We start from the raw sequence: 23,292 nt of genomic DNA on the forward strand, positions 1-23,292 counted from the left end.
TGAAAATAAACGACATAAAATTCATATAATCATATCAAAATTAAGCTAAGTTGGTTCAAACAGAGACTGTGAAACAAACAGTTATTAAGAAGTACTTGAAAACTAAGCACCACATCAGCACAAACATAATCCTCCAATTTTATGCGGCAAATGCATTTACTGATTTTGCAGGGAAAAATAGTACCACAAATTGGGCGAGAGAGATTTTAATTAAGGACTGCATGTATATTAAACCTCCTTCCAGAACCGAATTGATCTATCAGTTCCACATGAAATAAAAAGCAGACTCTACTGGTGGTGAGGGTTCAAGCCAGCGTGGTGCACCAACATGATTAGAAGGCCATTTTGCTACTATATCCGTTGTCATCGCATCCCAGATAACAACCTGCAAAGTACACAAGATTCTTCATATAAAATCCGTTGTATAAAGCTAACATCACCAAACAGTAGGCAACTAAATAAACCTCGTTGTTCAGCTCATCTATGGATAGAATAAATTCTTCTGTCGCATTAAAAATAGCCTGCATAGAGAGTACACAGAATGGTAACTATGAGAACATGGATGGAAAATGTGATAACTACTTATTGTTCCCAAAAAGACGAATGCACGGGAATGGAAAGTTTTCACTAAAACTTTTTATTTCCAATTACATTGATTGTTATAGGAATTAAGTAGTTTATTTTAAATAATAGTTATCTTATGTCATTTTACTATTTTAGCCTTGATCATTGTATTTAAAGGCCTTGTGCCTCTTTTGGAATTCAATCAATCAAATATTTTATCAAACACCTGCTCTTGAGATTTGGATTTTATTGGTTCGTCCCTGGAATCTATTTTCCCGTTATATTGACAGACAATAACTGCTTGTGATTGTATAAAGTAGATCAAACAAACAATTTTTAAAACTAATGGTAGGTCAAATTAACTAAGAAAATATGACAAGCACAAACATCTCTCTCATTGCAAGTTAAAGTTCTATGCATCTGCCTCACTAAGACCAAAAGGTTGCCTTATCAATATATAAATTGACCAAATCAAAGTACCTGGCATCTTAGTTGTGTATGTACGGCACCGAGATATTGTTTGACTGATCTTCCAGAACCAGCCTCCCAAAGTTTTATGGTAGAGTCCTTACCACAGGAGAGGACAAACCTAGAAAACTAACAGTTATATTGATACACTGATCTAAGCTTATTTGAAAAATTTAAAGTGTAAATAGTCGGGGCCAAACCAGCATTGGCCATTACATCAAAAGCAATTAACTAATAAAGAATCCAATAACTTTTCTCCTCTTTTTTTTTTTATGCAGGAGAGGGAGAGTTGGTGATTTTGCTAAGCTAGAGCAAAAATTGCATTGATCAAATAAACTACAAGATCTTAATGTGTATTGTAGTAGGGAGTCGACTCAGTTATGAGAGTTAGAGAGAGAGGGAGGAGCGCCGTCCCTAGGGCTCATCTAGGGCGTCCGTTTCGGTCACCGCCTTCACCGGAAGCAAGGCATATACGGGGGGGAGAGTCAGCAGATAGTGGGGAGTGGACTGAGGCGAGTTATCAACGTCGGAAAGGGCTCCGAAAGGCAGATAGAGGGAACAGAAGATTGCAGCAGAACACGTACAATCAAAACAGATCAACCTCCTTGTCTGGTTTCCATTCTTTTCACGATGACAAATCATGTTACAACCACCATGCGTGCGATCATGTTTCTGGTAGGAGAGTCCAATCGCGATGCAACAGAGATCAACGTCATACTCGCCAGCGATCAAGGAGTACCCATCGGCGGCGATCGTGCTCAAGTTTCTCAATTCGCGACCGACGTACAGCGGCGGGCTTGCACTTAGGACAGAGGCAGATCAAGGGCGAACGGAGCAGGAATAAATCTATAGATCAATGGCAGAGGAAGGTCTTAGAGCGCAGGAATGGTGAAAACCAGTTTCGGCATAGCGAGAGGGAGCAGGATGATCGAAATTGGGCTTGTTTAGAGAAGCAGGCTGCTTTCGGCCGTGACAGTGGGAAGGAGCTGGTTGCTTTAGGCCGTGACAGTGGGAAGGAGCAGGTTGCTGCAGGTTGTAAAAGTGGGAAGGAGAAGTATGGGAGAGGAGGTTCCGATAATTTGGGAACGGAGCTCAAACGGTATGTTTCGTTTTATTTCACTAATTTCCCTTACCAATTACCAAACTTTTATCTTCGGAAGGGCTTCGAAGTTTGTGGTATTTTGGAGGATGTTTTTGTCCCTAAAAAGAGAAATAAACGTGGCCAACCGTTCGGCTTTGTTAAATTCTCTAACGTGAGGGACGTCTCTAAGCTGTTAAGTGCTCTTAATAATGTACATTTCGGCCATTTTTGCGTTCGCGCTAGAGTAGCTAGTTTTGACCGTAATGTTAGGACGGTGGGCCAGAGATTGGAGAAGAAGAGGTCTGCTTTGACGAAGGGTAATGATAAGTCAGCCATGTTAAAAAGCACCGTTATTGACCCGCGAACAGCGGCTTCATATGGAAGTGGTGGCAGCCATGAACCAGGAGTTGTTAAGGATAATGTTCTTGTTAAGGGAGGTCCTGGAGACCCGAGAGCTGTTAGGGTGGGTAATATCGAGGTCCCTCTAGGCGCACGTAAGGAAAAGGACCAGCCGAAGGAGGGAGGGCCTAATACTAGCGTTTTGAATATGCCGGAAGCAGCAAGTAAGGAAAAGGACAGTCAATTTTGGTTGCGGAGTTATAGGACTGAGGCTGACGACGTGTTATGGGTGCAAAATGGAATAGTGGCGACTATAATCGATGGTGAGGCGGTCCCAGTTGTGCAGAGTAGAATTATGGACGCAGGTTTTAATGATGTGGTCCTCATTCCTATGGGGGCCGACAAGGTTTTTGTTCGAAGTGTGACAGGAGTTGACGCTATGGTTGTTGTCAACAATGCTAAAGAGTTTTTCCAGCTTATTTTTTCGCACTGGACGAGGTGGGACAATCTTGCACAGCCTTACAGACGAGGTGCTTGGGTTAGATTGTATGGCATCCCGCTGCAAGCCTGGAATGTGAATTTCTTCAAGTTATGCGTCGTTGAATGCGGTAGGTTCTTACGCTTGGACAACTGCTCTGTAGAAAAGGACCGACTTGATTTTGCCCGTATTTTGATAGCTACGCCTGAACTGGAGAGTGTCAATAAAGTTGAGACTGTTTTGGTGGATGGTACTCAAGTCGAAGTTAGAATTGTGGAGGAATGGGGTTATACTCTTGGGGAGGATTCATGCCTGTTCAAGGACGATGGCGAATCGGAGACGTCCCAAACAGATCATGAAGAGCGACAGGATGACCTGGAAGTTCGACACCATGTAGACACTATGGTCGAGAATTTCGCGAAAGGTATGGAGGAAGAAGATGATTCCGGGTCCCACGAGAATTTTAAACTATCCAATATCCGTGTAGATGTGGAGAGTGAGAATAAGGATGTTGGAGTGACAGGTGATAATCCACCTGCTTTGGGTGAGGAGTACCTGGATTGGAATACCGGTCGCGCCTCTAAGATAGGAGTTTCTCCTCTTTCAACGGATAGACAAGGGAGCGTATCTATTTGTTCGCCAGCAGACGGAGGTGTAAGCCATGTTGATGTAGAAGGGCGTGTTAAGCCACCTTTTACTCAAAATCGTGGTAAACGAGGAAATTCCTGCCCACCAGGTGCGAAGGGTTCTATGTTATCGGGGCCTTGGAGTCTGGAATGGTTGAATGATATTAATCAAGGGGATGCCGGGGTGGTTTTCTCTGCTAGGAAGCGATCCCATAAGGGAGATCGTAATGGTGGGAGTCTTAAGAAGAGAGGTCAGGAGGAATCCAGAAGGATAAAAGGAGGAGGTGTCTTTCGGCACACACTTTCTAGCATTAAAAAAGTAGCAAGAATGCCGAGTAATGAACGCACTGAAGTTTTAAAGGTTCTGAAAAAGAATGAGCGACACCATAGAAACGGAGTAGGGACACCCCGAGTTTGCGGTGTGAGTCATCAAGCTTCCTCTACTGTGTCGTCATCGACAGCTTCTGCCAATAATGACTGGAAACATTGGGTGGTTATGCAAGGCAGTGAGAAGGTGGCTGTGGACGATGTCAGAGAGGTAGGGGAAACTATAGGAGTGCAGCTCAAAGGTGCTTCTGAGAACATGTTTAGTGTGCTCGCTCGGAATGGTACAACAAAGCAGGCGGCGTCGGGGCAGACGCAGGGAGGGGGGAGTGTTCGATGAAGGTTGTTTCTTGGAATATTAGGGGTTTGGGGGGGCTAGCTAAGAGGCAGGAGGTTCGTAAGTTGGTGGGGCATCAGCATCCCCTCTTGTTGTGTCTACAGGAGACCAAGTTGCAATCTTGTGACGATATTATTTGCTCGACTCTTTGGGGTAACTCTCCTCACGCGTTTTCCTTCTGTCTCTCGGTGGGCGCGTCGGGGGGTCTGTTAACTTTGTGGGATTCTTCTGAGGTGGAGGTGTGGTCGTCTGAGAGCTATGAGAATGTGTTATGGTGTCATGGCCGGTTTGTTAGGTCTGGTGAGGAGTTTTATTTGGCAAATGTGTATGCGCCTTGCGACTCCGGGGCGAAATAGGTTTTATGGAACTCGATTTCGGTAAAAATTCAGGCGTTGGGGAGGTCTAGGGTGTGCGTTTGTGGGGATTTTAATGCTGTTCGGAGCGTTGATGAACGTCGTTCGGTTAGAGACGGGTATCGCTCCTCGGATCATATTCACTTTAATCGCTTTATTGATGAGAATTCTTTGATTGATTTACCGCTGTGTGGCCGAAAGTTCACTTGGTTCAAAGGGGATGGGCGTTCTATGAGTCGTTTGGATAGATTCTTGTTGTCTGGAGAGTGGAGCTTGACTTGGCCTAATTGTACACAAGTAGCTCGGATGAGAGGGTTATCTGATCATTGCCCCTTAGTTCTGGCAGCGGATGAGGAGGATTGGGGACCCCGTCCCTCGAGGATGCTGAAGTGTTGGAAAGACGTTCCTGGGTACAACCTGTTTGTGCGTGAAAAGTGGAATTCTTTTCAATTTGATGGTTGGGGAGGTTTTGTGCTTAAAGAAAAGCTTAAATGGATTAAGACGGCATTAAAGGAGTGGCATACGGCTCATACTCAGAATTTACCTAGTCGGATTGAGTCTCTTAAGGACCGACTTGCTGTGCTTGATGAAAAAGGGGGAGAGGAGGTTTTAACTGAGTCTGAGCTAGCGGAGTTTTATGGGGTTTCATCGGATATTCATCCGCTTTCCCGGTTGAATGCTAGTATTTGTTGGCAGCAGTCTCGCTCGCGGTGGCTCAAAGAAGGGGATGCCAACACCAAGTATTTTCACTCAGTCCTTGCGAGTAGACGGAGGGGCAACGCTATTTCGACTTTGCAAGTGGACAGTACAGTTGTGGAGGGTGTGGCTCCTATTAGGCACGCGGTTGTTTCTCACTTTGCGTCTCACTTTAAGGCAGTCAATGTGGACCGGCCTGGGTTGGATAATCTTATTTTTAAGCGGTTGCAAGCGACAGAGCCGTGTAGTTTGGTCAAACCTTTCTCTTTGGACGAGGTTAAGGCGGCTGTGTGGGATTGTGATAGTTATAAAAGCCCTGGCCCGGATGGAATTAATTTTGGCTTCATTAAGGATTTTTGGGCCGAAATGCAAGATGACGTTATGCGCTTTATTTTGGAGTTTCACCGTAATGGTAGGCTGACTAAGGGTCTAAATGCCACGTTTATTGCTCTGATTCCTAAAGTTGATAGTCCTCAAAGGTTGAATGACTTCCGGCCTATATCGCTTGTGGGCAGCCTTTATAAAATTTTGGCAAAGGTGTTAGCGAACCGGTTGCGTCTCGTGATGGGCAGTGTGATTTCTGCTTCCCAGACAGCGTTTGTTAAGGGCCGGCAGATTCTTGACGGCATCCTTATTGCGAATGAGGTTGTGGATGAGGCCCGCAAGTCTAAGAAGGAGTTGCTTCTCTTTAAAGTTGATTTTGAGAAGGCTTATGATTCTGTTGATTGGGGTTATTTGGACGCTGTTATGGGGAGAATGGGCTTCCCGACCCTTTGGAGGAAGTGGATAAAAGAGTGTGTGTGTACAGCTACTGCTTCTGTCCTAGTCAATGGTAGTCCAACTGATGAGTTTCCTCTAGAGAGGGGCTTAAGACAAGGGGATCCGTTGTCCCCTTTTCTTTTCCTGATGGCTGCGGAGGGTTTACATGTGTTGATGGAGGCCATGGTGGAGCGTGATTTGTTTACGGGGTATAGTTTCGGTGTCACATCTTCAGTTCGCCGACGATACGTTATTGATGGGGACAAAGTGTTGGGCGAATGTTCGTTCTTTGCGGGCTGTCCTTGTGCTATTCGAATCTATGTCGGGTTTGCGTGTTAACTTTCACAAAAGCCTGCTGGTTGGGGTTAATATCCCTGATTCTTGGTTAGGTGAGGCGGCGTCAGCTCTATGTTGTAAAGTGGGAAAAATTCCTTTCCTTTATTTAGGCCTTCCTATTGGGGGTGATCCGAGGCGCTTAGGTTTTTGGGAACCTGTTTTGGATCGTTTAAGGAATCGTTTAGCGGGATGGATGAGTCGTTTTCTCTCTTTTGGTGGTCGTCTAGTTCTGCTTAAATCTGTGTTGACCTCTCTGCCTGTCTATGCTCTTTCCTTCTTTAAGGCTCCCTCAGGTACTATCTCTTCTATTGAAGCTATTTTGATTAAATTTTTTGGGGGGGGGGGGGGGGGGGGGAAGTGAGGACTTTAGGAAAATACCTTGGATTAGCTGGAAAACTATATGCTTACGTAAGGAGTATGGGGGTTTGGGGGTGAGGCAGCTGAGAGAGTTTAATCTTGCCTTGTTAGGCAAATGGTGTTGGAGGATGCTAGTGGATCGAGAGGGTTTGTGGTTTCGAGTGCTGGCAGGCCGTTATGGAGTTGAGCGAGGCAGGCTGTGTGAGGGTGGAGCGCGTGGGTCTACATGGTGGAGGGAGATGGCGCGTATTCGGGATGGCGGAGGAGAGCTAGGGGGAGGGTGGTTCAGAGAGCATGTTTCGAGAAAGGTGGGGGATGGGTTCGACACTTTTTTCTGGACCGATCCCTGGGTGGATGGAATCTCGTTGCGGGAGCGGTTTGGGCGGTTGTTTGACTTGGCAGAAAACAAATCGGCTTTAGTGGCTGAGATGTTTATGCAGGGTTGGGGGATTGGAGGAGCGGCGTGGGTGTGGCGGCGTCAGTTGAGGGCGTGGGAAGAGGAGTTGCTGGGGGAGTGTCAGTCTTTACTTCTTACCCTCTTTTTGCAGGACCATGTTCCAGATAGGTGGCTGTGGCAGTCTGACCTGGATGACGTTTATACTGTTCGGGGTGCATATCAGCTGTTGACGACACAGGATGCAGTTATTTTGGATGATGCGTCAGGTCTTATTTGGCATCGTCAGGTTCCTTTGAAGGTTTCCATCTGCGCCTGGCGACTCTTGCGGGACAGGCTACCTACCAAAGCAAACCTGGTTACTCGAGGGATTTTATCTGAGGCGGCCCATCATTGTGTTTCTGGATGCGGAGAGGTTGAGACGGCTCAGCACCTGTTCCTTTCTTGCAGTACCTTTGGTGTTCTTTGGTCTCTTGTTAGATCTTGGATTGGCTCTTCTTTGGTGACAGCTCAGACTATTCCCGATCATTTTGTTCAGTTTACATACTCAGCAGGTGGTCTTCGAGCACGACGTTCTTTCATGCAGCTTATATGGCTGGCTTGTGTGTGGGTTATGTGGACCGAAAGAAATTACAGTTTATTCAGAGGCTCAGCAAACACAGTGCATCATATGTTGGACAAGATCAAGACTTTTTCTTTTAGGTGGTTGAAAGCGACGAGTAGTACTTTAGCTTTAAACTGTCATAGTTGGTGGTCTAGTCCTATGCTTTGTTTGGGCTTTGTATAGTTTCTTTTGGTCCTTGTATTTTGACTTTTTTGTAACCTTACTTAGTCTTCCTTGGTACGTGTTGTGCTGAGTAGACTTTTGTTTATATAAAGATCTCATTTTGGCTTGTTCAAAAAAAAAAAAGTGTATTGTAGTAGTAATTAGTAAACATGGTGTTCATTGCAAAAGTGGGGCTCAGAACTCCAAAAGTAGGGCTTTGGCATGAGAGTCCGGGGTGGGTCGAGCTGCATTGCATATATTTTTCTGGCTCACTAAAAAAGTTGAGTCGACTCACTTGTCAGTCAAACTATGTGAACCAAGTTGGCTCATATGCACAGTTAAACCCCATCTGGGGTTGTATCAGTAGCCGTCGGCTCAACCACGGACTACTCTTTTCTTTTACCCGTTTGGGTTCTTCTCTCAACGTTCGTTTTTCGGCATCCGTTGGTTCTACGGTGTTCTGGTTCGTTCGTTTTCTGTCTAGCTTTGGTTATGGTCGCTCTTTAACCTTCATCCCAACAAATCCAGTTTGCAAGCTTTTTGGTTCGGTTAGCCATGGTTTGGTGTTGCTGGATCTGTTGTCTTATGGCTTTTTGGCCGGATCGATTTACACAAGGGCGTTGATTTTTTTTAAACCTATGGTTCGTTCTTCTTCACATGGGTCAGTTGGTTTGATTTCAAGCTTCTGAATCTATTTTTCTCTCTCAGACCTGTGTTAGTACTGCACGTCTTCCTTCCGACGACCGCTTGAGCTACATCACGATTAACTCTCCTCCACCGTCTCTTGTTGGGTCTCGGTTTGCAAGAGTCGTGGTGGGTGGTGGTGGTTCTCTGTTCTTTGGTTAGCGGTGTGTGTGCTGATTCGTTTGGACAGGTTGAAAAGGTCGATTTGGATGGGATCTATGCTATCCCCGTCTTTCTGTTTGACGCGGGTTCCTTTTGGCTCGAAAGGGCCTTTTATGCCTGCTGTGTTATGTCAAAGGGGGTTGTGGTACGTGAATTTGTCCGTGTTGGCGGTCAGTTCATTCGCTGTTTCATACCTCAACTAATGCTCACACATCATTTTTTTGCTATTTGGTTTCGCGCTCGTACGCGGGTTTGCTGGATAGTGCTCGATGTTTCTGTGTTTGTTTTGGTTTTTACCCGTTAGGGTTGGTTTTAAAACCACTTGTAGTTGGAATTAATTGTATTACCTTTAACTACTACATTTTTGTGTGGTTAACTGGGTCAGCTTGATGTCCCCCAAGTTGGTTGTAATATCTTTATTTTATGTTTAATCTATTTGTGATAGGGTAGAGGGTTTCCTCTACTCTCCTTTTGCTTTAAAAAAACAAAAAATCAGCAGTTTAACACCACTTCATTATGTTCAAAATCAAAGGGAGTTACGTTTGTAAAGTGATTTTATAATTGGTATATGGATTATAGTACCCTTCATACTCTATATTAATGTTAATAAACTTTGCTTTATAAAAAAGTCAGTGATGAAGTTTTACATCGGTTAATAATGGGTTGAAAGATTAGTTATGGTGCGGTCTGTCACTTAAGCCCATGGAAAGAGGTCTCCCCTCTTTTGGGTTCTCCCTCATCACTAGGGATGGAACCAGGAATAATTATTATAAGGCGAAGGCTAGCATGGGAAAGGGACCTAGGTCTCCCACCGTGGAAAAGTTCCCTGAACCGTTGGATGAAGAATGATATCATGCACCATCTGTACTTTATATTTTTTTTCTGTCTCTCTCTCTTCCCATCATCTCTCATGTCTCTGCCTTTCTTGTTCTTCTTGTGTATGCTTTCCTTTCTTCTACCTCAAAATCACACCATCTTTATTTTCTTTAAATCAATAAAATAATACACAAACCTCCCAATTTAAACTCTTATTAACTTTATTCAAATTTCAAACCAAGGTATATATAGAGTCCATTATTATATCTATACATCATAAAATACTCATAAGGGAATATAGAAAAATCCAATCAAGCAATTGAAGAACAAAATCAATTTAAGGCCTATTGAATCCAACACAAAATCAACATAAGAACCAAACAGTTTTCCTTGTTTATGAGTTTTTGGTGTGTTGCTTTAAAGACTTATGTTTTGTGTTTGGCATGTTCTTTTGATTTTTTGGTGTTGGCCTTCCTGTTAGCTTTGGAACTAGCTACAGTTCCTGTATTTATTTCCTGTATTTGTCTTAGCATTGATTGGAGATTGAGTCTTGATGCTACTTTTGAAGAATGTGTTTCCCGGTCCCAAGCACACCCTTTTTTTTTTGTTGGAAAAATTGGTCTTAGTATTCATTGCTGAAGGTTGAAGTTTTCATAAGAAATAGCAAATTATAGAAGTAGTAGTTGTGTGGAATTTGTGTTTAATTAAACTATGAACAAAAAGAAATTGAATGGAAAGATGAAGAGATGAAAGAAAATAGAGCCAGAGAGCCTGCAGATGATGGAAAGAGAGAGAGAGAGAGAGAAATGATAGGATAAGAATGGTGCATGATATCATTCTTCATCCAACGGTTCAGGAAACTTTCCCACGATGGGAGACCTAGGTCCCTTTCCCATACTAGCCTCCGCCTTATTATAATGGTCTTTTCTGCTCCAAAATGTAATATACCTTTGATCTCTTGTAAAAATTGCACTCGTAGCCTCTGTTGTTCCATGTGCTGCAGTAATTGAGCGCACACAATCGGTAGTGATGCCATCCCACAACCGAATAGCACCATCCTTCGATGCTGTAACATACATGGCACATGTACAAGAATATCTAACCTACAAACCTGACAAGGAAACAATTTGATCACTGTAGCACCGATGAAAGTAAAATAGTTAATAGTGTGTGAGCAAGAGAAGATTGACATGCCTGGTTTATGGCTCCATTAGGGCTATTATCTGGGACATTTGCGGACAGATAGGACTGAAAGGTATTTATATCATACAAATGCGGAATCGCATGATCAGTGCCTGTTAGAAATTGATATTTATCATCTTTGATGTTTTGAGAAAATCAAGGAAGAAAGCAAAGATGCTGATTAGATGGTAATCTAGAAACAAAGACAGGATCTCCCAGTTGCAGTCGATATCATAAATTTTATAAAGAGGAAATTATTAAAATTGCTGAGTTATTGCCTTAACTCAGAAATATGAGTGGAGTCATTGAAATATAAACCTAAAAGTATTGGCGTATTGATACCAACCAAAAGTAATTCACTGGACCACATGACTTCCTAAGCTCGGTTTCATACAAATAATACTGAATGGTGAAGATGACATGATACAATGAATATAGATCCATGGCCTATATCGGAGCATGATGTTTGTAATTGAAAATTTGCATACTATTAAGAAACACGACAAGAACACATAAATGAAGGCTGAATCCATTTTAGTAATGAAAAAAACATTAGTAGCATATTATTATGCAGAAAGATGTGAAAAACATAAATACCTGCCAACAGAAAGTCCCCGGAGGGGTGAAAAGATACAGTGTGTAACAGAGCGAACATTGTGTGTGTCATGCAAGACAATTGAACACAACTGAAAGTTTATGCTTAAATTCTTAATATTTCTCATTTGTTGCTAGTATATAAATGTCGAATAGCACTACCTGGATAACCCTGTAAGATCTCTTGGCGTTGGTTTTTGAAACATCAAAAAACTTAAATGATATTACACCTGCATGTCAAATTCTAAGAGCAATTCCTAAATATAAAGGACAGACAAGAAACAAATCAAATAATTATACCACAAGAGATCATACTTTATTGTCTGATCTTTGGCTCCAGAGACCAGGATAGTACCTTGTGGTTGAAAATCTAAATCATTTACTGGCTGCACTGCAGTTTTGTTATATATATATATATATATATATATATATATATATATATATATATATATAAGAAAAGCCCGATATATGAGGAAAGTTTCTCTGAATCATTTTATAAGCTTTACATTTCACCACAGAAAAGCATAATAGGATATGTAAAAACACAAACCTGCCAAACCTCGCCAATATTAGAGCAAGTGATACATGTAAAAACAAACTCCACAACAGCACAGACAAATATTATATTTGTGCAATGTAAATTTATCACCACAACGATAATTTTGAACTATGAGCTTCCACAGGTCTGGTGAAATATAGATGAAGAATAAAGCCCACAAAAATTTAGTCATTTGTAAACTGACGCTCCGCTTTTCAGTATGCTAACTAAAAGTCTCTGAATCCAGTAACCATAAAACTTCCGATATTATTAGATTTTAAATGAATACTAACAATATGTAATATTTTCGAACTCAGGAAAATTATCTATTTGACACCTTAGAAATTCAAAGCTATCGTGAAGCCAGGTCACTGTCAACAATAATTGCAGAAGACAATTTTTGGTTAAAAATCATACAGGAACATCAAACTATGCAATAGAGGAAACAATTTCACATGATAAACTCAATAGAACTTGGAAAAGTGCAAATATACTTGTATATGGTCATGATATGTTTTTACAACAGACCGCACAGGACCATCCTTTGCATCTGGGAGCAACATTTGCTTGATTTTTGAAACCTGCCAAATAAATTGAAGCATAAGTTTGAAAGTTGTGTCAAGAAAGAGCAATACATTTATTCTAAATAATAAACACCTCAAATAGCTTTATTGATGTATCTGCACTTCCAGTGGCAACAAACCTTCCATCAGGACTAAACCTACCGCAACAGAATTCTTAACCGTTTTGGATGAACACGCACGCGACAACCTAAATAATTGAAACTGTTTCCCCAATTAACGACATTGCGCAACATGGAACAGAACTACAACAAGTGAAACGCAGCATTTCATTTCTTTTTCCAGCAATGTTTTCGAAATGGAACCCTCTGAAAACACAAAGTCCAGCAGGATGCTTTCTTTTAACCCATGAAAGTCTTCATGTTCTTCACATCTTCATCGGTTTGAGTAAACTTTTGTGGTTTGAACAGCTTCCAAAGTCCAGCAGGATGCTTTCTTTTAATTTCAACCTTACCTGAAAATCTGCCATATATTTTTTCACATTCAGGGTAAGGCTTGACATAAAGGTTATAAAATCTAAGCCTAGTTGGTTTGATAAGGTCCTTCAATCCAACTTCAAACCCAATTGCACCCTTTCCATTCAAATACTCGATCACATTGTATCTAGGAACAATCTGCTTTTCAAAATTCACACCCAAGTATTCAGGAACTTCATGCAAACAATCAATACCATATTGCATTCTATGAACTAAAAACTCAATCTTCTTCTCAATATCCTCCAAATCATAAGTCATCAACCTTGGTTCCTTCCACAATACCTTCAAAGCATCCCTACGAATCAAACCGTGACTGCATAAACAATTGACTCTCAGCTTCACTTCAAAACAAGCCCTAACCAAACCCTCTCCAAAAATCCTCTCTTTAATTGCCTCCCTGCATTTCAAACTCTGCAACAACTTCAAACACCGCGAAAATTCCCCAATTTCCATTCCCAAAATCCTCGGATCCCTAACAACCTCTGCCCTAACTTCACGTCGCAAAAAGCCCAAATCCCTCAACTCATGAATCAATGGCTTCAACCTATTTTCAACTCCAAATCCCAAAACCCTAGGATACAATCTAACAACTCTATCAATTTCATCTCTAGAAACACCAAATTCCACAAGAAAATCAATCACACCAACAATTTCACTTTCGCTCATTACAACCGCACTGGGAAATTCTTCCAAAACCCTAACCACAACATCATCAGAAAACCCTAAACCCCTAAAAACCACAACTTTTTCAGAAATTTCAACAGGATTTAATTGGAACCTTCTAGAGCATCGCAACAAATTGGCAATCATCAACGGAGAAGGATTACAAACTTTGGATTTCAATTGGGGAAAACCTAATTCCCAATTATGTAGAAATTGAGGTTCCAACACAGAAGGGCAATCTTGAACAAGAGAAATTAGGGTTTTCTGCGGAATTTGGAAGGAAAAGAGGGTGGTTAACGATTTGCGAAGCTGGGATGGATCGGAATTGAAGAGGAAGTGGTTTTTGGAGAGGAAATTGTGAAGGGTTGAAGAAGGGAAACCGTAGGTTTGGAAGAGATTAGCAAGTGAAATTTGTTTTCTGTAATGAGATGTGGTGTGATTAGAAATAGTGCTGAAATGAGTTGAACAAGTTCTTAGAATCAAAAACATTCTTCTTCTTATCACTGCCATTGGTGAATATGTCTTATTCAAGAGTGAGATTGAAACATAATCTATACATCTCTAGAGCATAAACCAGATATTCAAATTTGAACTAACCCTCAATTAAGCAACACAAAAAAAAATTATAATAAAAAAACCCAATCTTCACAGTGAATAGACAAACATAAACAACTCTAATCAAAACTAATTCAAGAGCTAATCAAAACTAATTCAAGAGCTAATCAAAATTACAGATGCTTCAACGGCGGCACGAGGACGGCGGAGAGCGACGCTGGGGTGGCCGAAGAGGGGTGACTGAGGCGATCGGCGATGAGAGCAGGAGCATGAACACTGTTGGTTGTATACTGCAACTCTGCAAGGAAATGTTTCTTATATTTTATTTCACTTCTTTTTCAATTTAAAATCTGAACCATTAATTGATTTTGTTTGCCACATGTCATACATCTAAGAAATAAACTGGACAAAGAGTAGCATAAGAAAATGGAGGTGATCTCAACTGAAACAAAAGAGAAAATCAAGTTTATATTTCAGTTGTTGAATTCAGACAGAGAAAAATTCCATTGACAACAATTTCAGTTACAACTACTCAAAACACCATTTTCTTCTAATCCTTTCTATACAACCACAACCAATCATCATCTTCTTCTTCTTCTTCTGCGCTGTTCTCTTGAATTTCCAATGGAAAACCCTAGAAACGGTCATTTAACTTATGACTATGATGATCCAGGGAGTGCATTATCCGCTGACTCAACCGAATCAAGATGGGTTTTCGAGGAAGATGAAGATCTTTCTGAGATCGAGGATTACGATGCTTCTGATATGCGACATCAATCTATGATTGATTCAGAAGAAGAAGATAATGTTGACCAGAAGCTTATTCGTACTGGTCCGCGTGTTGATTCGTTTGATGTTGAAGCTCTTGAGGTTCATGGTGCTCATACACATCACTATGAGGTGATGATTTTTTTTTTAGTAGTTTTTTTAATGCTTGCTTTTTATTTTCATTGATTGATATTGGTTGTTTTTTTAGTAATTGTTAGTGATTTAATTAAATTGTTTCTGTAATAGCATTTGTACCATGTTTGGTTCCATTTTTGGAGGAGACAAACTTGAATCGATTCGGTGTAGAATTGATTTTGACATGTTTTGTTGCTCTTGGGTAGAATTGATTTTAACTTGAAGCTAGAATTTGTAGCTTTTGCCTTCTACAATTGATTTTGTCTCTAGAATTGATTCTAACTTGATGCTACAATTTGTAGCTTTTGGCTTCTACAATTGATTTTGTCTCTAGAATTGATTCTAACTTGATGCTAGAATTTGTAGTTTTTGGCTTCTACAATTGATTCTGCCTCCATAATTGATTCTAACTTGATGCTAGAATTTGTAGCTTTTGGCTTTTACAAGAATGTATCCAAACATAAATCGCTTTGCATTGAATTCACTTTTAGCTGCGATGTGGATTCCATTAGAGTGTATATGGTTTTACTATAGTAGAGAGAGAACCAAAAGTGAATCCAAACACAAGATTGATTTTGACAATATTTGGGTGATGTCGATTGAGATTGATTTTAGCTCTAGAATTGATTCTAACTTGAAGTTATGATATACTCCCTCTGTAACACTATATATGCAAAAATCATTTTTTTAGGTTCATTGTATAATAATGTATTTGGTCTATAATATAGACCAAATACATTTGTTATGCAATGAACCTAGAAAAGTGATTTTTGCTTATATAGTGTTACAGAGGGAGTATATGTTTGGTTTCATGGTGAGTTTGCCAAAATCACAACGAGTCACCGTGAATTTGCAAAGGCTACAAAGTGTACTTTTTGTAAAATAAGATTGGCTACAAAGTGATTTCGGCAAAGCTACTATGATACCAAACATGCACACTTTTGAATCAAAACGTGAATGTATACACGCCAAAACCACTTCACATTCAACTCACTTTTAAATGAAATCAATTATTGTAAATCATTTTTTTTGTCAATTTTAGTATGTTTTTGCATCTGTTTTTTTTATTGTGTTCTGATGTTGTAGGATATGAGCACGGGAAAGAAAATTGTGTTGGCTTTTCAAACTCTCGGTGTTGTCTTTGGTGATGTTGGAACAAGTCCATTATATACCTTTAGTGTTATGTTTAGAAAGGCTCCTATTAATGGCAATGAAGACATTCTTGGGGCATTATCACTTGTCTTGTACACTTTAATCTTGATTCCTTTGCTCAAGTATGTTCTTGTCGTTCTCTGGGCCAATGACGACGGTGAAGGTATGGGGGTGAATTAGAACATTCACTGTTATTTAGCTTATTCTCCATTCTTCCTCTTATATGCTGTCCTCTGGTTTATTTATAGTTGTTTTGGAACCACTGCAGGTGGCACATTTGCATTGTATTCCTTGATTTGTCGTAATGCTAAGGTGAATCTTCTTCCCAATCAATTGCCGTCAGATGCCCGTATATCAGGCTTTAGGCTAAAGGTGCCGTCCCCTGAGCTTGAGAGGTCTTTAAAAATCAAGGAAAGGCTAGAGACTTCACTCACTCTCAAGAAGATTCTACTATTATTAGTTCTCGCTGGTACTTCTATGGTGATAGCTAATGGGGTTGTTACACCAGCAATGTCAGGTTATTTACTGCTCTAGCATAATGTATTTTGTAACTTCTACAGAATTGCTGTTGTCATAATATGTTTGAAATTTGGATTGATACTAATATCATGCTTGTAAATTTTAAATTGTAATGACATCTTGCTGCTTGTGTTCATGGCCAGCTGTTGTGTTCAATAAGCTCTTGTTTACTTCATATTAATTCTTACCTTATAATTTTTTTCTGTTTGCAGTACTATCATCTGTTAATGGCTTGAAAGTTGGGGTAGATGCAATTGAGCAAGGTAATGTGTTAACTTATTAACAAACTCTTGTGCGTTATAGTTATTAATACCTCTTCATTTGATATTACCCACAGACAAACTCTCAGGGGGTGTTTGTTTCAAGGTTAAGAATAATATTCCTGGGAATATATGGGTTGGAATAAATATACCCATGTTTGTTACAAGGTTGACATGAAATTATTCCTGGATATGAAGTTTCCTTGGAATAAAATAACTTCCAATAACTTCTCTTATTCCCATGATTTTATTCCCAAGGAAATGAGTGGGAAAGAAAAGTTCCCATGAAAATGGGAATACATTTTAAATAACTTCCAATAACTTCTCTTTTACCCACTTTTATCAATAATTCCTAGGAATGTAGTTAATATGAACCAAACATGCTTTTTTTAAAATACCTGGGAATAAAGTTCCCATTATTATTTCCTGGGAATATGATTCCTGGGAGTAAAATTAACAACCTTGAAACAAACGCCCCCTCAAAGCATAGCTTCTATCTTTCTCCTTTGAAATAAATAATTTTTGCTTCTCCATTAATTACTAGCTTTCGAGGTATTCTTTTGGTATGTAAAGTTGTCTGAATGAACTATGCTTTGGTCTTATCATTGAGCAAATTTAGTTATGTGGTAGTAGGATGCTTATGCTGTGTATATTAATTTAACCTAACTGGTTACGGTCTGCCGTTCCTATAGTTTAGGCAACTCTGGTGGACACTGGAAAAAATTGGCTAAATATTTCAACTTTGGAATCACTTATGTAGTTGGATTAATTTTTTTTCTTTCTAATTTTTCCTTGATTATGCAGATGAAGTGGTGATGATTTCTGTTGCTTGCCTTGTCGTTTTGTTCAGTGTACAGAAGTATGGAACAAGTAAAGTTGGGCTTCTCGTAGGACCTGCATTGTTTATATGGTTTTGTTCTCTTGCCGGCATGGGTGTATACAATCTTGTCAAATATGACAGCAGTGTCTGGAGGGCTTTTAATCCTATTCACATCTATTATTTCTTTGCAAGGAATTCAACAAAAGCATGGTATTCTCTTGGCGGCTGTCTTCTGTGTGCAACTGGTAAACACATGCAAGATCATTGATATAGTAGAGTAGATGTGATAATGTATCTGTTTTTTTTAGATATAGGTAAATGTTAGTTGTTAGTATATTGTTAGAGGGGAAGGAGAAATGTTAGTAGCTAGGGTTGAAACCCTGGACCTCCTTCTTAAACTCCTTCAACGTCCCAACACCACTGGGCTATACCTTCGGGGACAATTACAATGGCTAATATTGGTTTTTCCATCTACTACCTGAAGTTTAATGATATGCCTACTGGCATCTATCATGATTTTGAGGTTCATCGGAGTTTTGGACCCAAGTCTTTCCTTTCTGTGGTGCATGAGAAAAAGATTCAGGGTTTAAGTGCTTAAGGATTGATAGTACTACTGGTCAACTTGGTTACATGTCTTGCATGGATGATCTAGGAATTAGGTTTTCAAACCATATATTGTCTTTGAAGCAAAACACACACAAGAAATCACCAAACCATACAAAAAAATGTTTGAAAGCTAAAACATCAGCGTGGTTTTTAGCCAGTTTACTTTTTCTTTGAATAAAAAATGTTCATATAGTTAGTATTTATGTTGAGGGTGGGGGCTGGTTTACTATATATAGACTGCATTTTTCTACCGTTGCAGTCATGAGAATGGGAACACCAACTGCTACCCAAAGATGCAATGCAAATGAGAACCATAGTGATGCAATGTGTAGCTACTATAGTGTTGCTATTTTGTGTCATTGATGATTCATAATTCTGAATAAAATGACCTGTGTTGAAGGAATATCGGTGACACGCATCTGGTATAAAAAAGTAGGAGTATTAATTTGTGGGTTGGTTAGATGTTTCTTTGATTATCCGCATGAGAGTTGGCTGACATAGTAGGATTAGATAATGTTGACAAAATGGTAGTTTTGATTCTAGCCAGTGGTGTTCCGTTGATATGGAATTGGGCTTATGGCATGCAGACCTTGTAGCCAGACAAACTCCCCCTAAGGCTGTGTTTTGGATTGTTTGAAATAGGATGAAATATAATGAAATGTTATGGGACATATTGTATTTTATTTCATCCCCTACCTCTATCTTTCTCTGCTCTTCTTGGGCAATGTGTAATTGCAAAAGTGTTATTCATTAAATTTGTTGACACCCTGTCCACTTTTTAAACAATATAATGAAAACTTTACTGCGTTTATCATAAAAAATATCCAGAAAATTGTATGAAAATTTATTTTATTCCACTCCACTCACTCTAATCCATCCTATTCTACCCCATCATTAAAATAAATATCCAAACATAGTCTAAACTTTTGTACACCAAACAAAAAATAATAATTTCTATTACATTATCCTCGCCATTATCTTTATGTTGTGATGCTGTAGATATACAATTTACATTTAACTGTTGTTGGCATGTAGAAATCTCTTCCACTATTAACTAACATTGTTATTGGATCATGTTACAGGCTCTGAAGCCATGTTTGCAGATCTTTGCTACTTCTCTGTTCGATCAGTTCAGGTAATGGATCACGGCTATGTTCTATCTATCATGGCTTCATGTTGGATTTCTTTTACTTCTTTTGTCATTTCCACTTATATATTGATGGTACTAATGGTGGTTTGTTTACAGCTTACATTTGCATTTCTTGTTTTGCCGTGCCTACTACTGGGTTATTTGGGTCAAGCTGCATACCTTATGGAACACCATGCTGATGCTGGTGAAGCCTTTTTTACTTCTGTTCCAAGTAGGTGTCAGTATATTTATAGTGTTTTGCATTCTTTTAATGGCATGTCTTTGTACTTCACATAAACTTTGGTGTAAGACTATTCTTTGTCTGTAGGTGGTGTATTCTGGCCAACTTTTCTCATCGCTAACGTTGCTGCACTAATTGCAAGTCGGACCATGACAACAGCTACATTTTCCTGCATAAAACAGTCAACTGCTCTTGGTTGTTTCCCTCGTCTTAAAATAATCCATACCTCTCGGAAATTTATGGGTCAAATCTATATCCCTGTCATAAACTGGTTCCTGTTGGCTGTTTCTCTGGTGTTTGTCTGCACTATATCCAGCATGGATGAGATTGGAAATGCATATGGTAATTATTTTATTTCAAAATCTTTATTTTATCTCCATGGATTTTCAAAATTTTCAGCCACATATGCATTAAATACTTGTCAATTGTAAGTAATGCCACAAGTTTAGTGTGATTTACTATGTAGAAATAGTTTGCTTCAGAAGCTTATGGTGCTGCAATTAATTGGAAAGGCACCAAACTTTTCTCTTAATATTTCTGTATGGATATTCTTGACCATAGTATAAGAATAGTAATAGTGGTGGTGGAGCCTTGTTTAAGAGGACTCAATTAGAAACAATGAATGAGAAAGCCTTCATTTAGCAGTTTATCAAACACTGGCTGTATGCTCAGAAGACATTGGTGTAAATATAGGTATACAAAGTAGAGATCTTCTCATCTCTTAAAACAAATAGACAACTCCATTATTATGGTTTTGGTATATAAATGTCTAATTAATGTCACTATTTTTAAAATACCAAAATAACATTTTGTCCACCAAACATTGTACAAAACAAGTTATTCAATACCTTAATTGTTTACGTTGTTCTGTCCAGTACTTACTTTCTGCAAATCAAACGGAGTCGTAGTAATGGATGTCTCCTTTTTGGGAAATAGAGAGGATCCTTACTCCTCAAGTATACATGGTTTCATCCCACAATTCTATTCCAAATGGATATGATCAAGCATTGCTCCCTCCCCAATACATGCTTCAGAAAGTGTTATGCACTGATACAAATCAAAACCTATGCATCTCCAATGGTGGGTACCTATTTTTTTAAGAACTGGTACCTAATAGGTGTCCCTATTGGAGCAAAACACAATTGAGTACGTAATAGGTACTGTTACTTAAATAAGCATTGATACCTATAACTTGTGGGACGCATTTATAATGATGTAGAGTTATTGGGGAGATGTAGTGTTGTTGGTGAGACCCATTTAGAACTTTCTAAGAGGTGTTGAGTTGGAGGAATTGCGTGCTTATTAAGTACCGTTATTACAAAATAATAAATAAATGATGTTGTGTACGTGTGGGACCCACTTAAGTACCAAAAATTGGGGAGCTTCATTGCGGATGCTCTGACCTTTTATGTGGATCGGTTCTACTGGTTTAACCAATCCTCATTGGCAAAACATGTTTTATTCAGGCAAAAGCTTTAACCTTGAGGTTTGATCTTGTAAAGTTATTATATAAGTGGATTCTGCAAGCTTAGATAGGTGAAGGGAGTTCTTTCTTTGGTTCTAAGGAACTGAATTTACTTCAATATATTATATAATGTAAAAAGTGTATTTGTTTTCAGCCTGTTCCTTTGTCGTCTTTCAGGCATTGCTGAGCTGGGGGTGATGATGATGACCACCATTTTAGTGACTCTTGTTATGCTTCTTATATGGCAGTTGCATATCCTCATAGTGGCAAGTTTCCTGGTAGTCTTCTTGGGTTTGGAGTTGGTTTTCTTTTCATCGGTTTTGTGGGGCATAACAGATGGAAGTTGGATTATATTGGTCTTTGCTGCAATACTGTTTTTTATAATGTTCGTATGGAACTACGGAAGCAAGCTTAAGTATGAAGCTGAAGTCAAACAAAGGTTGTCACCGGATTTAATGCGAGACTTGGGCTGCAATCTTGGGACAATACGAGCTCCTGGAATTGGTCTACTTTATAATGAGTTGGTCAAAGGAATTCCAGGAATTTTGGGGCATTTTCTAACCACACTTCCAGCAATACACTCAATGATTATACTTGTGAGTATCAAGTATGTTCCAGTTGCTATGGTGCCTCAAAGTGAAAGGTTTCTATTTCGGCGAGTCTGCCAGAGAAGCTATCATTTATTTCGTTGTATTGCCAGGTAACAAGTGCTATAAGTGGAGGCTTGAAATAAATCCTCCAATATAGTTGCATATTACTTTTTAGAAGCATGTTAATAGTGCTATAGCTTCAAATAAATATTTCAAGGGCATAGGTTAGTGATGTGATATAATATTGGGAAAAATATACAAAGATATTAACCACTCTTGAGTTTTGAGTAGTCTTTTAGTTCATGATGAGGCGATATTTTTATTTGAGACTATGTTTTGTGATTTTCCCAATACTAAAATTAAAATGTTTCGTTATCTTACATGTCTGATACTAAAATTTATATCTCAACAGGTATGGTTACAAAGATGTTCGGAAAGAAAATCACCAGACTTTTGAGCAGCTTTTAATGGAGAGCTTAGAGAAGTTTATACGTCGTGAGGCACAGGAGAGATCACTTGAAAGTGATGGGGATGAAGATACTGATTTAGAGGACGAGTACTCTAATTCTAGAGTTCTCATAGCTCCCAATGGCAGTGTTTACCAACTTGGTGTTCCTCTTTTGGCTGATTTTAGTGAAAACTTCATTCCCAGTTTTGAAGCTAGCACATCAGTTAATGCACCACCTGCCTCGCCCAAACCCCCTGTGCTGGATGCAGAGCAGCTTCTGGAAAGAGAGTTGGCTTTTATACGCACGGCTAAAGAATCTGGATTGGTTTATCTTCTCGGTCATGGAGATATAAGGGCAAGGAAAGATTCCTGGTTTGCTAAGAAGCTAGTTATAAACTATTTTTATGCTTTTCTTAGAAAGAACTGCAGAAGGGGGGTCACAAATTTAAGCGTACCGCAATCACATCTGATGCAGGTTGGAATGACTTACATGGTTTGATACTTATACCATCAATTTTGCAACCCCAATAAAACAAGTGTCAGGTTAATCGGAATATTCACATGTTGGAAAGTCTCATTTTCGAACGCGCTTAACTTGATCATCATTACTTGGATCCGCACATTGAACATCTTTCCAGGTCTACCTTTGGAAATTGTTTCAACTTTCCTTATGAGTGCGAGCATGTGCCGCAGATATATGAAATTGGGATAGACTGAGAACAGAAATAGACAGATATATGTAGAATTTGGACAAAAGAAATATATATGTAAAATTATATTATCAAATTAAAGAAAAAATAACCTGCAAATGGCTATGTACACATTTTGTTGGAAGTAGACACCAGTGAAGCGCTAGGCCTAGTTCTGGCCATGAGATGAGTTCAAGATTTACAACTTTATTTTTACTCTCATTTTCGAAACTTTCATGCTGAGTTTGTTAGCAGACAAGTCAATGAGATTGCTCATATTTTTGCAAAAGTTGTCACATCTCTTGCTAGTTTCTATATTTTTATTGATGCTAGTTTCTATG

General features: G+C 39.4%; 2 protein-coding genes across 6 annotated transcripts; one reads left to right on the forward strand and one right to left on the reverse strand.

The window, feature by feature from the left end:
- LOC123881817 (cleavage stimulation factor subunit 50-like) lies at nt 1-14,084 on the reverse strand. Of its 4 annotated transcripts, XM_045930559.1 has the most exons (10): nt 12,512-12,653; nt 12,349-12,435; nt 11,632-11,702; nt 11,479-11,546; nt 11,320-11,387; nt 10,735-10,835; nt 10,489-10,643; nt 1,045-1,153; nt 465-521; nt 1-385 (listed from the first exon to the last, which is right to left on the reverse strand). In XM_045930559.1, exons 4-10 carry the CDS (start codon nt 11,520-11,522, stop codon nt 260-262), a joined length of 660 nt encoding a protein of 219 aa, XP_045786515.1. In that variant the 5' UTR covers nt 11,523-11,546; nt 11,632-11,702; nt 12,349-12,435; nt 12,512-12,653; the 3' UTR covers nt 1-259. The 4 variants fall into 4 exon arrangements, 2 of the variants coding, with proteins under 2 accessions (XP_045786515.1, XP_045786514.1); XM_045930558.1 differs by lacking the exons at nt 12,349-12,435; nt 12,512-12,653 and having other exon boundaries at nt 11,479-11,702; XR_006799617.1 differs by lacking the exons at nt 1-385; nt 465-521; nt 1,045-1,153; ... (3 more) ...; nt 11,479-11,546; nt 11,632-11,702 and adding an exon at nt 11,736-12,225 and having other exon boundaries at nt 12,512-14,084.
- Nucleotides 14,085-14,541: 457 nt separating this feature from the next.
- Nucleotides 14,542-23,240, forward strand: LOC123881816 (potassium transporter 7-like). Of its 2 annotated transcripts, XM_045930557.1 has the most exons (10): nt 14,542-15,029; nt 16,119-16,347; nt 16,453-16,701; nt 16,916-16,966; nt 17,768-18,028; nt 19,472-19,524; nt 19,636-19,750; nt 19,847-20,101; nt 21,402-21,924; nt 22,227-23,240. In XM_045930557.1, exons 1-10 carry the CDS (start codon nt 14,754-14,756, stop codon nt 22,759-22,761), a joined length of 2,547 nt encoding a protein of 848 aa, XP_045786513.1. In that variant the 5' UTR covers nt 14,542-14,753; the 3' UTR covers nt 22,762-23,240. The 2 variants fall into 2 exon arrangements, with proteins under 2 accessions (XP_045786513.1, XP_045786512.1); XM_045930556.1 differs by having other exon boundaries at nt 19,472-19,750.
- Nucleotides 23,241-23,292: the final 52 nt, after the last annotated feature.

The sequence above is a fragment of the Trifolium pratense genome, linkage group LG4, assembly GCF_020283565.1.
Source record: "Trifolium pratense cultivar HEN17-A07 linkage group LG4, ARS_RC_1.1, whole genome shotgun sequence".
In the NCBI taxonomy this organism is placed as follows: Eukaryota; Viridiplantae; Streptophyta; class Magnoliopsida; order Fabales; family Fabaceae; genus Trifolium; species Trifolium pratense.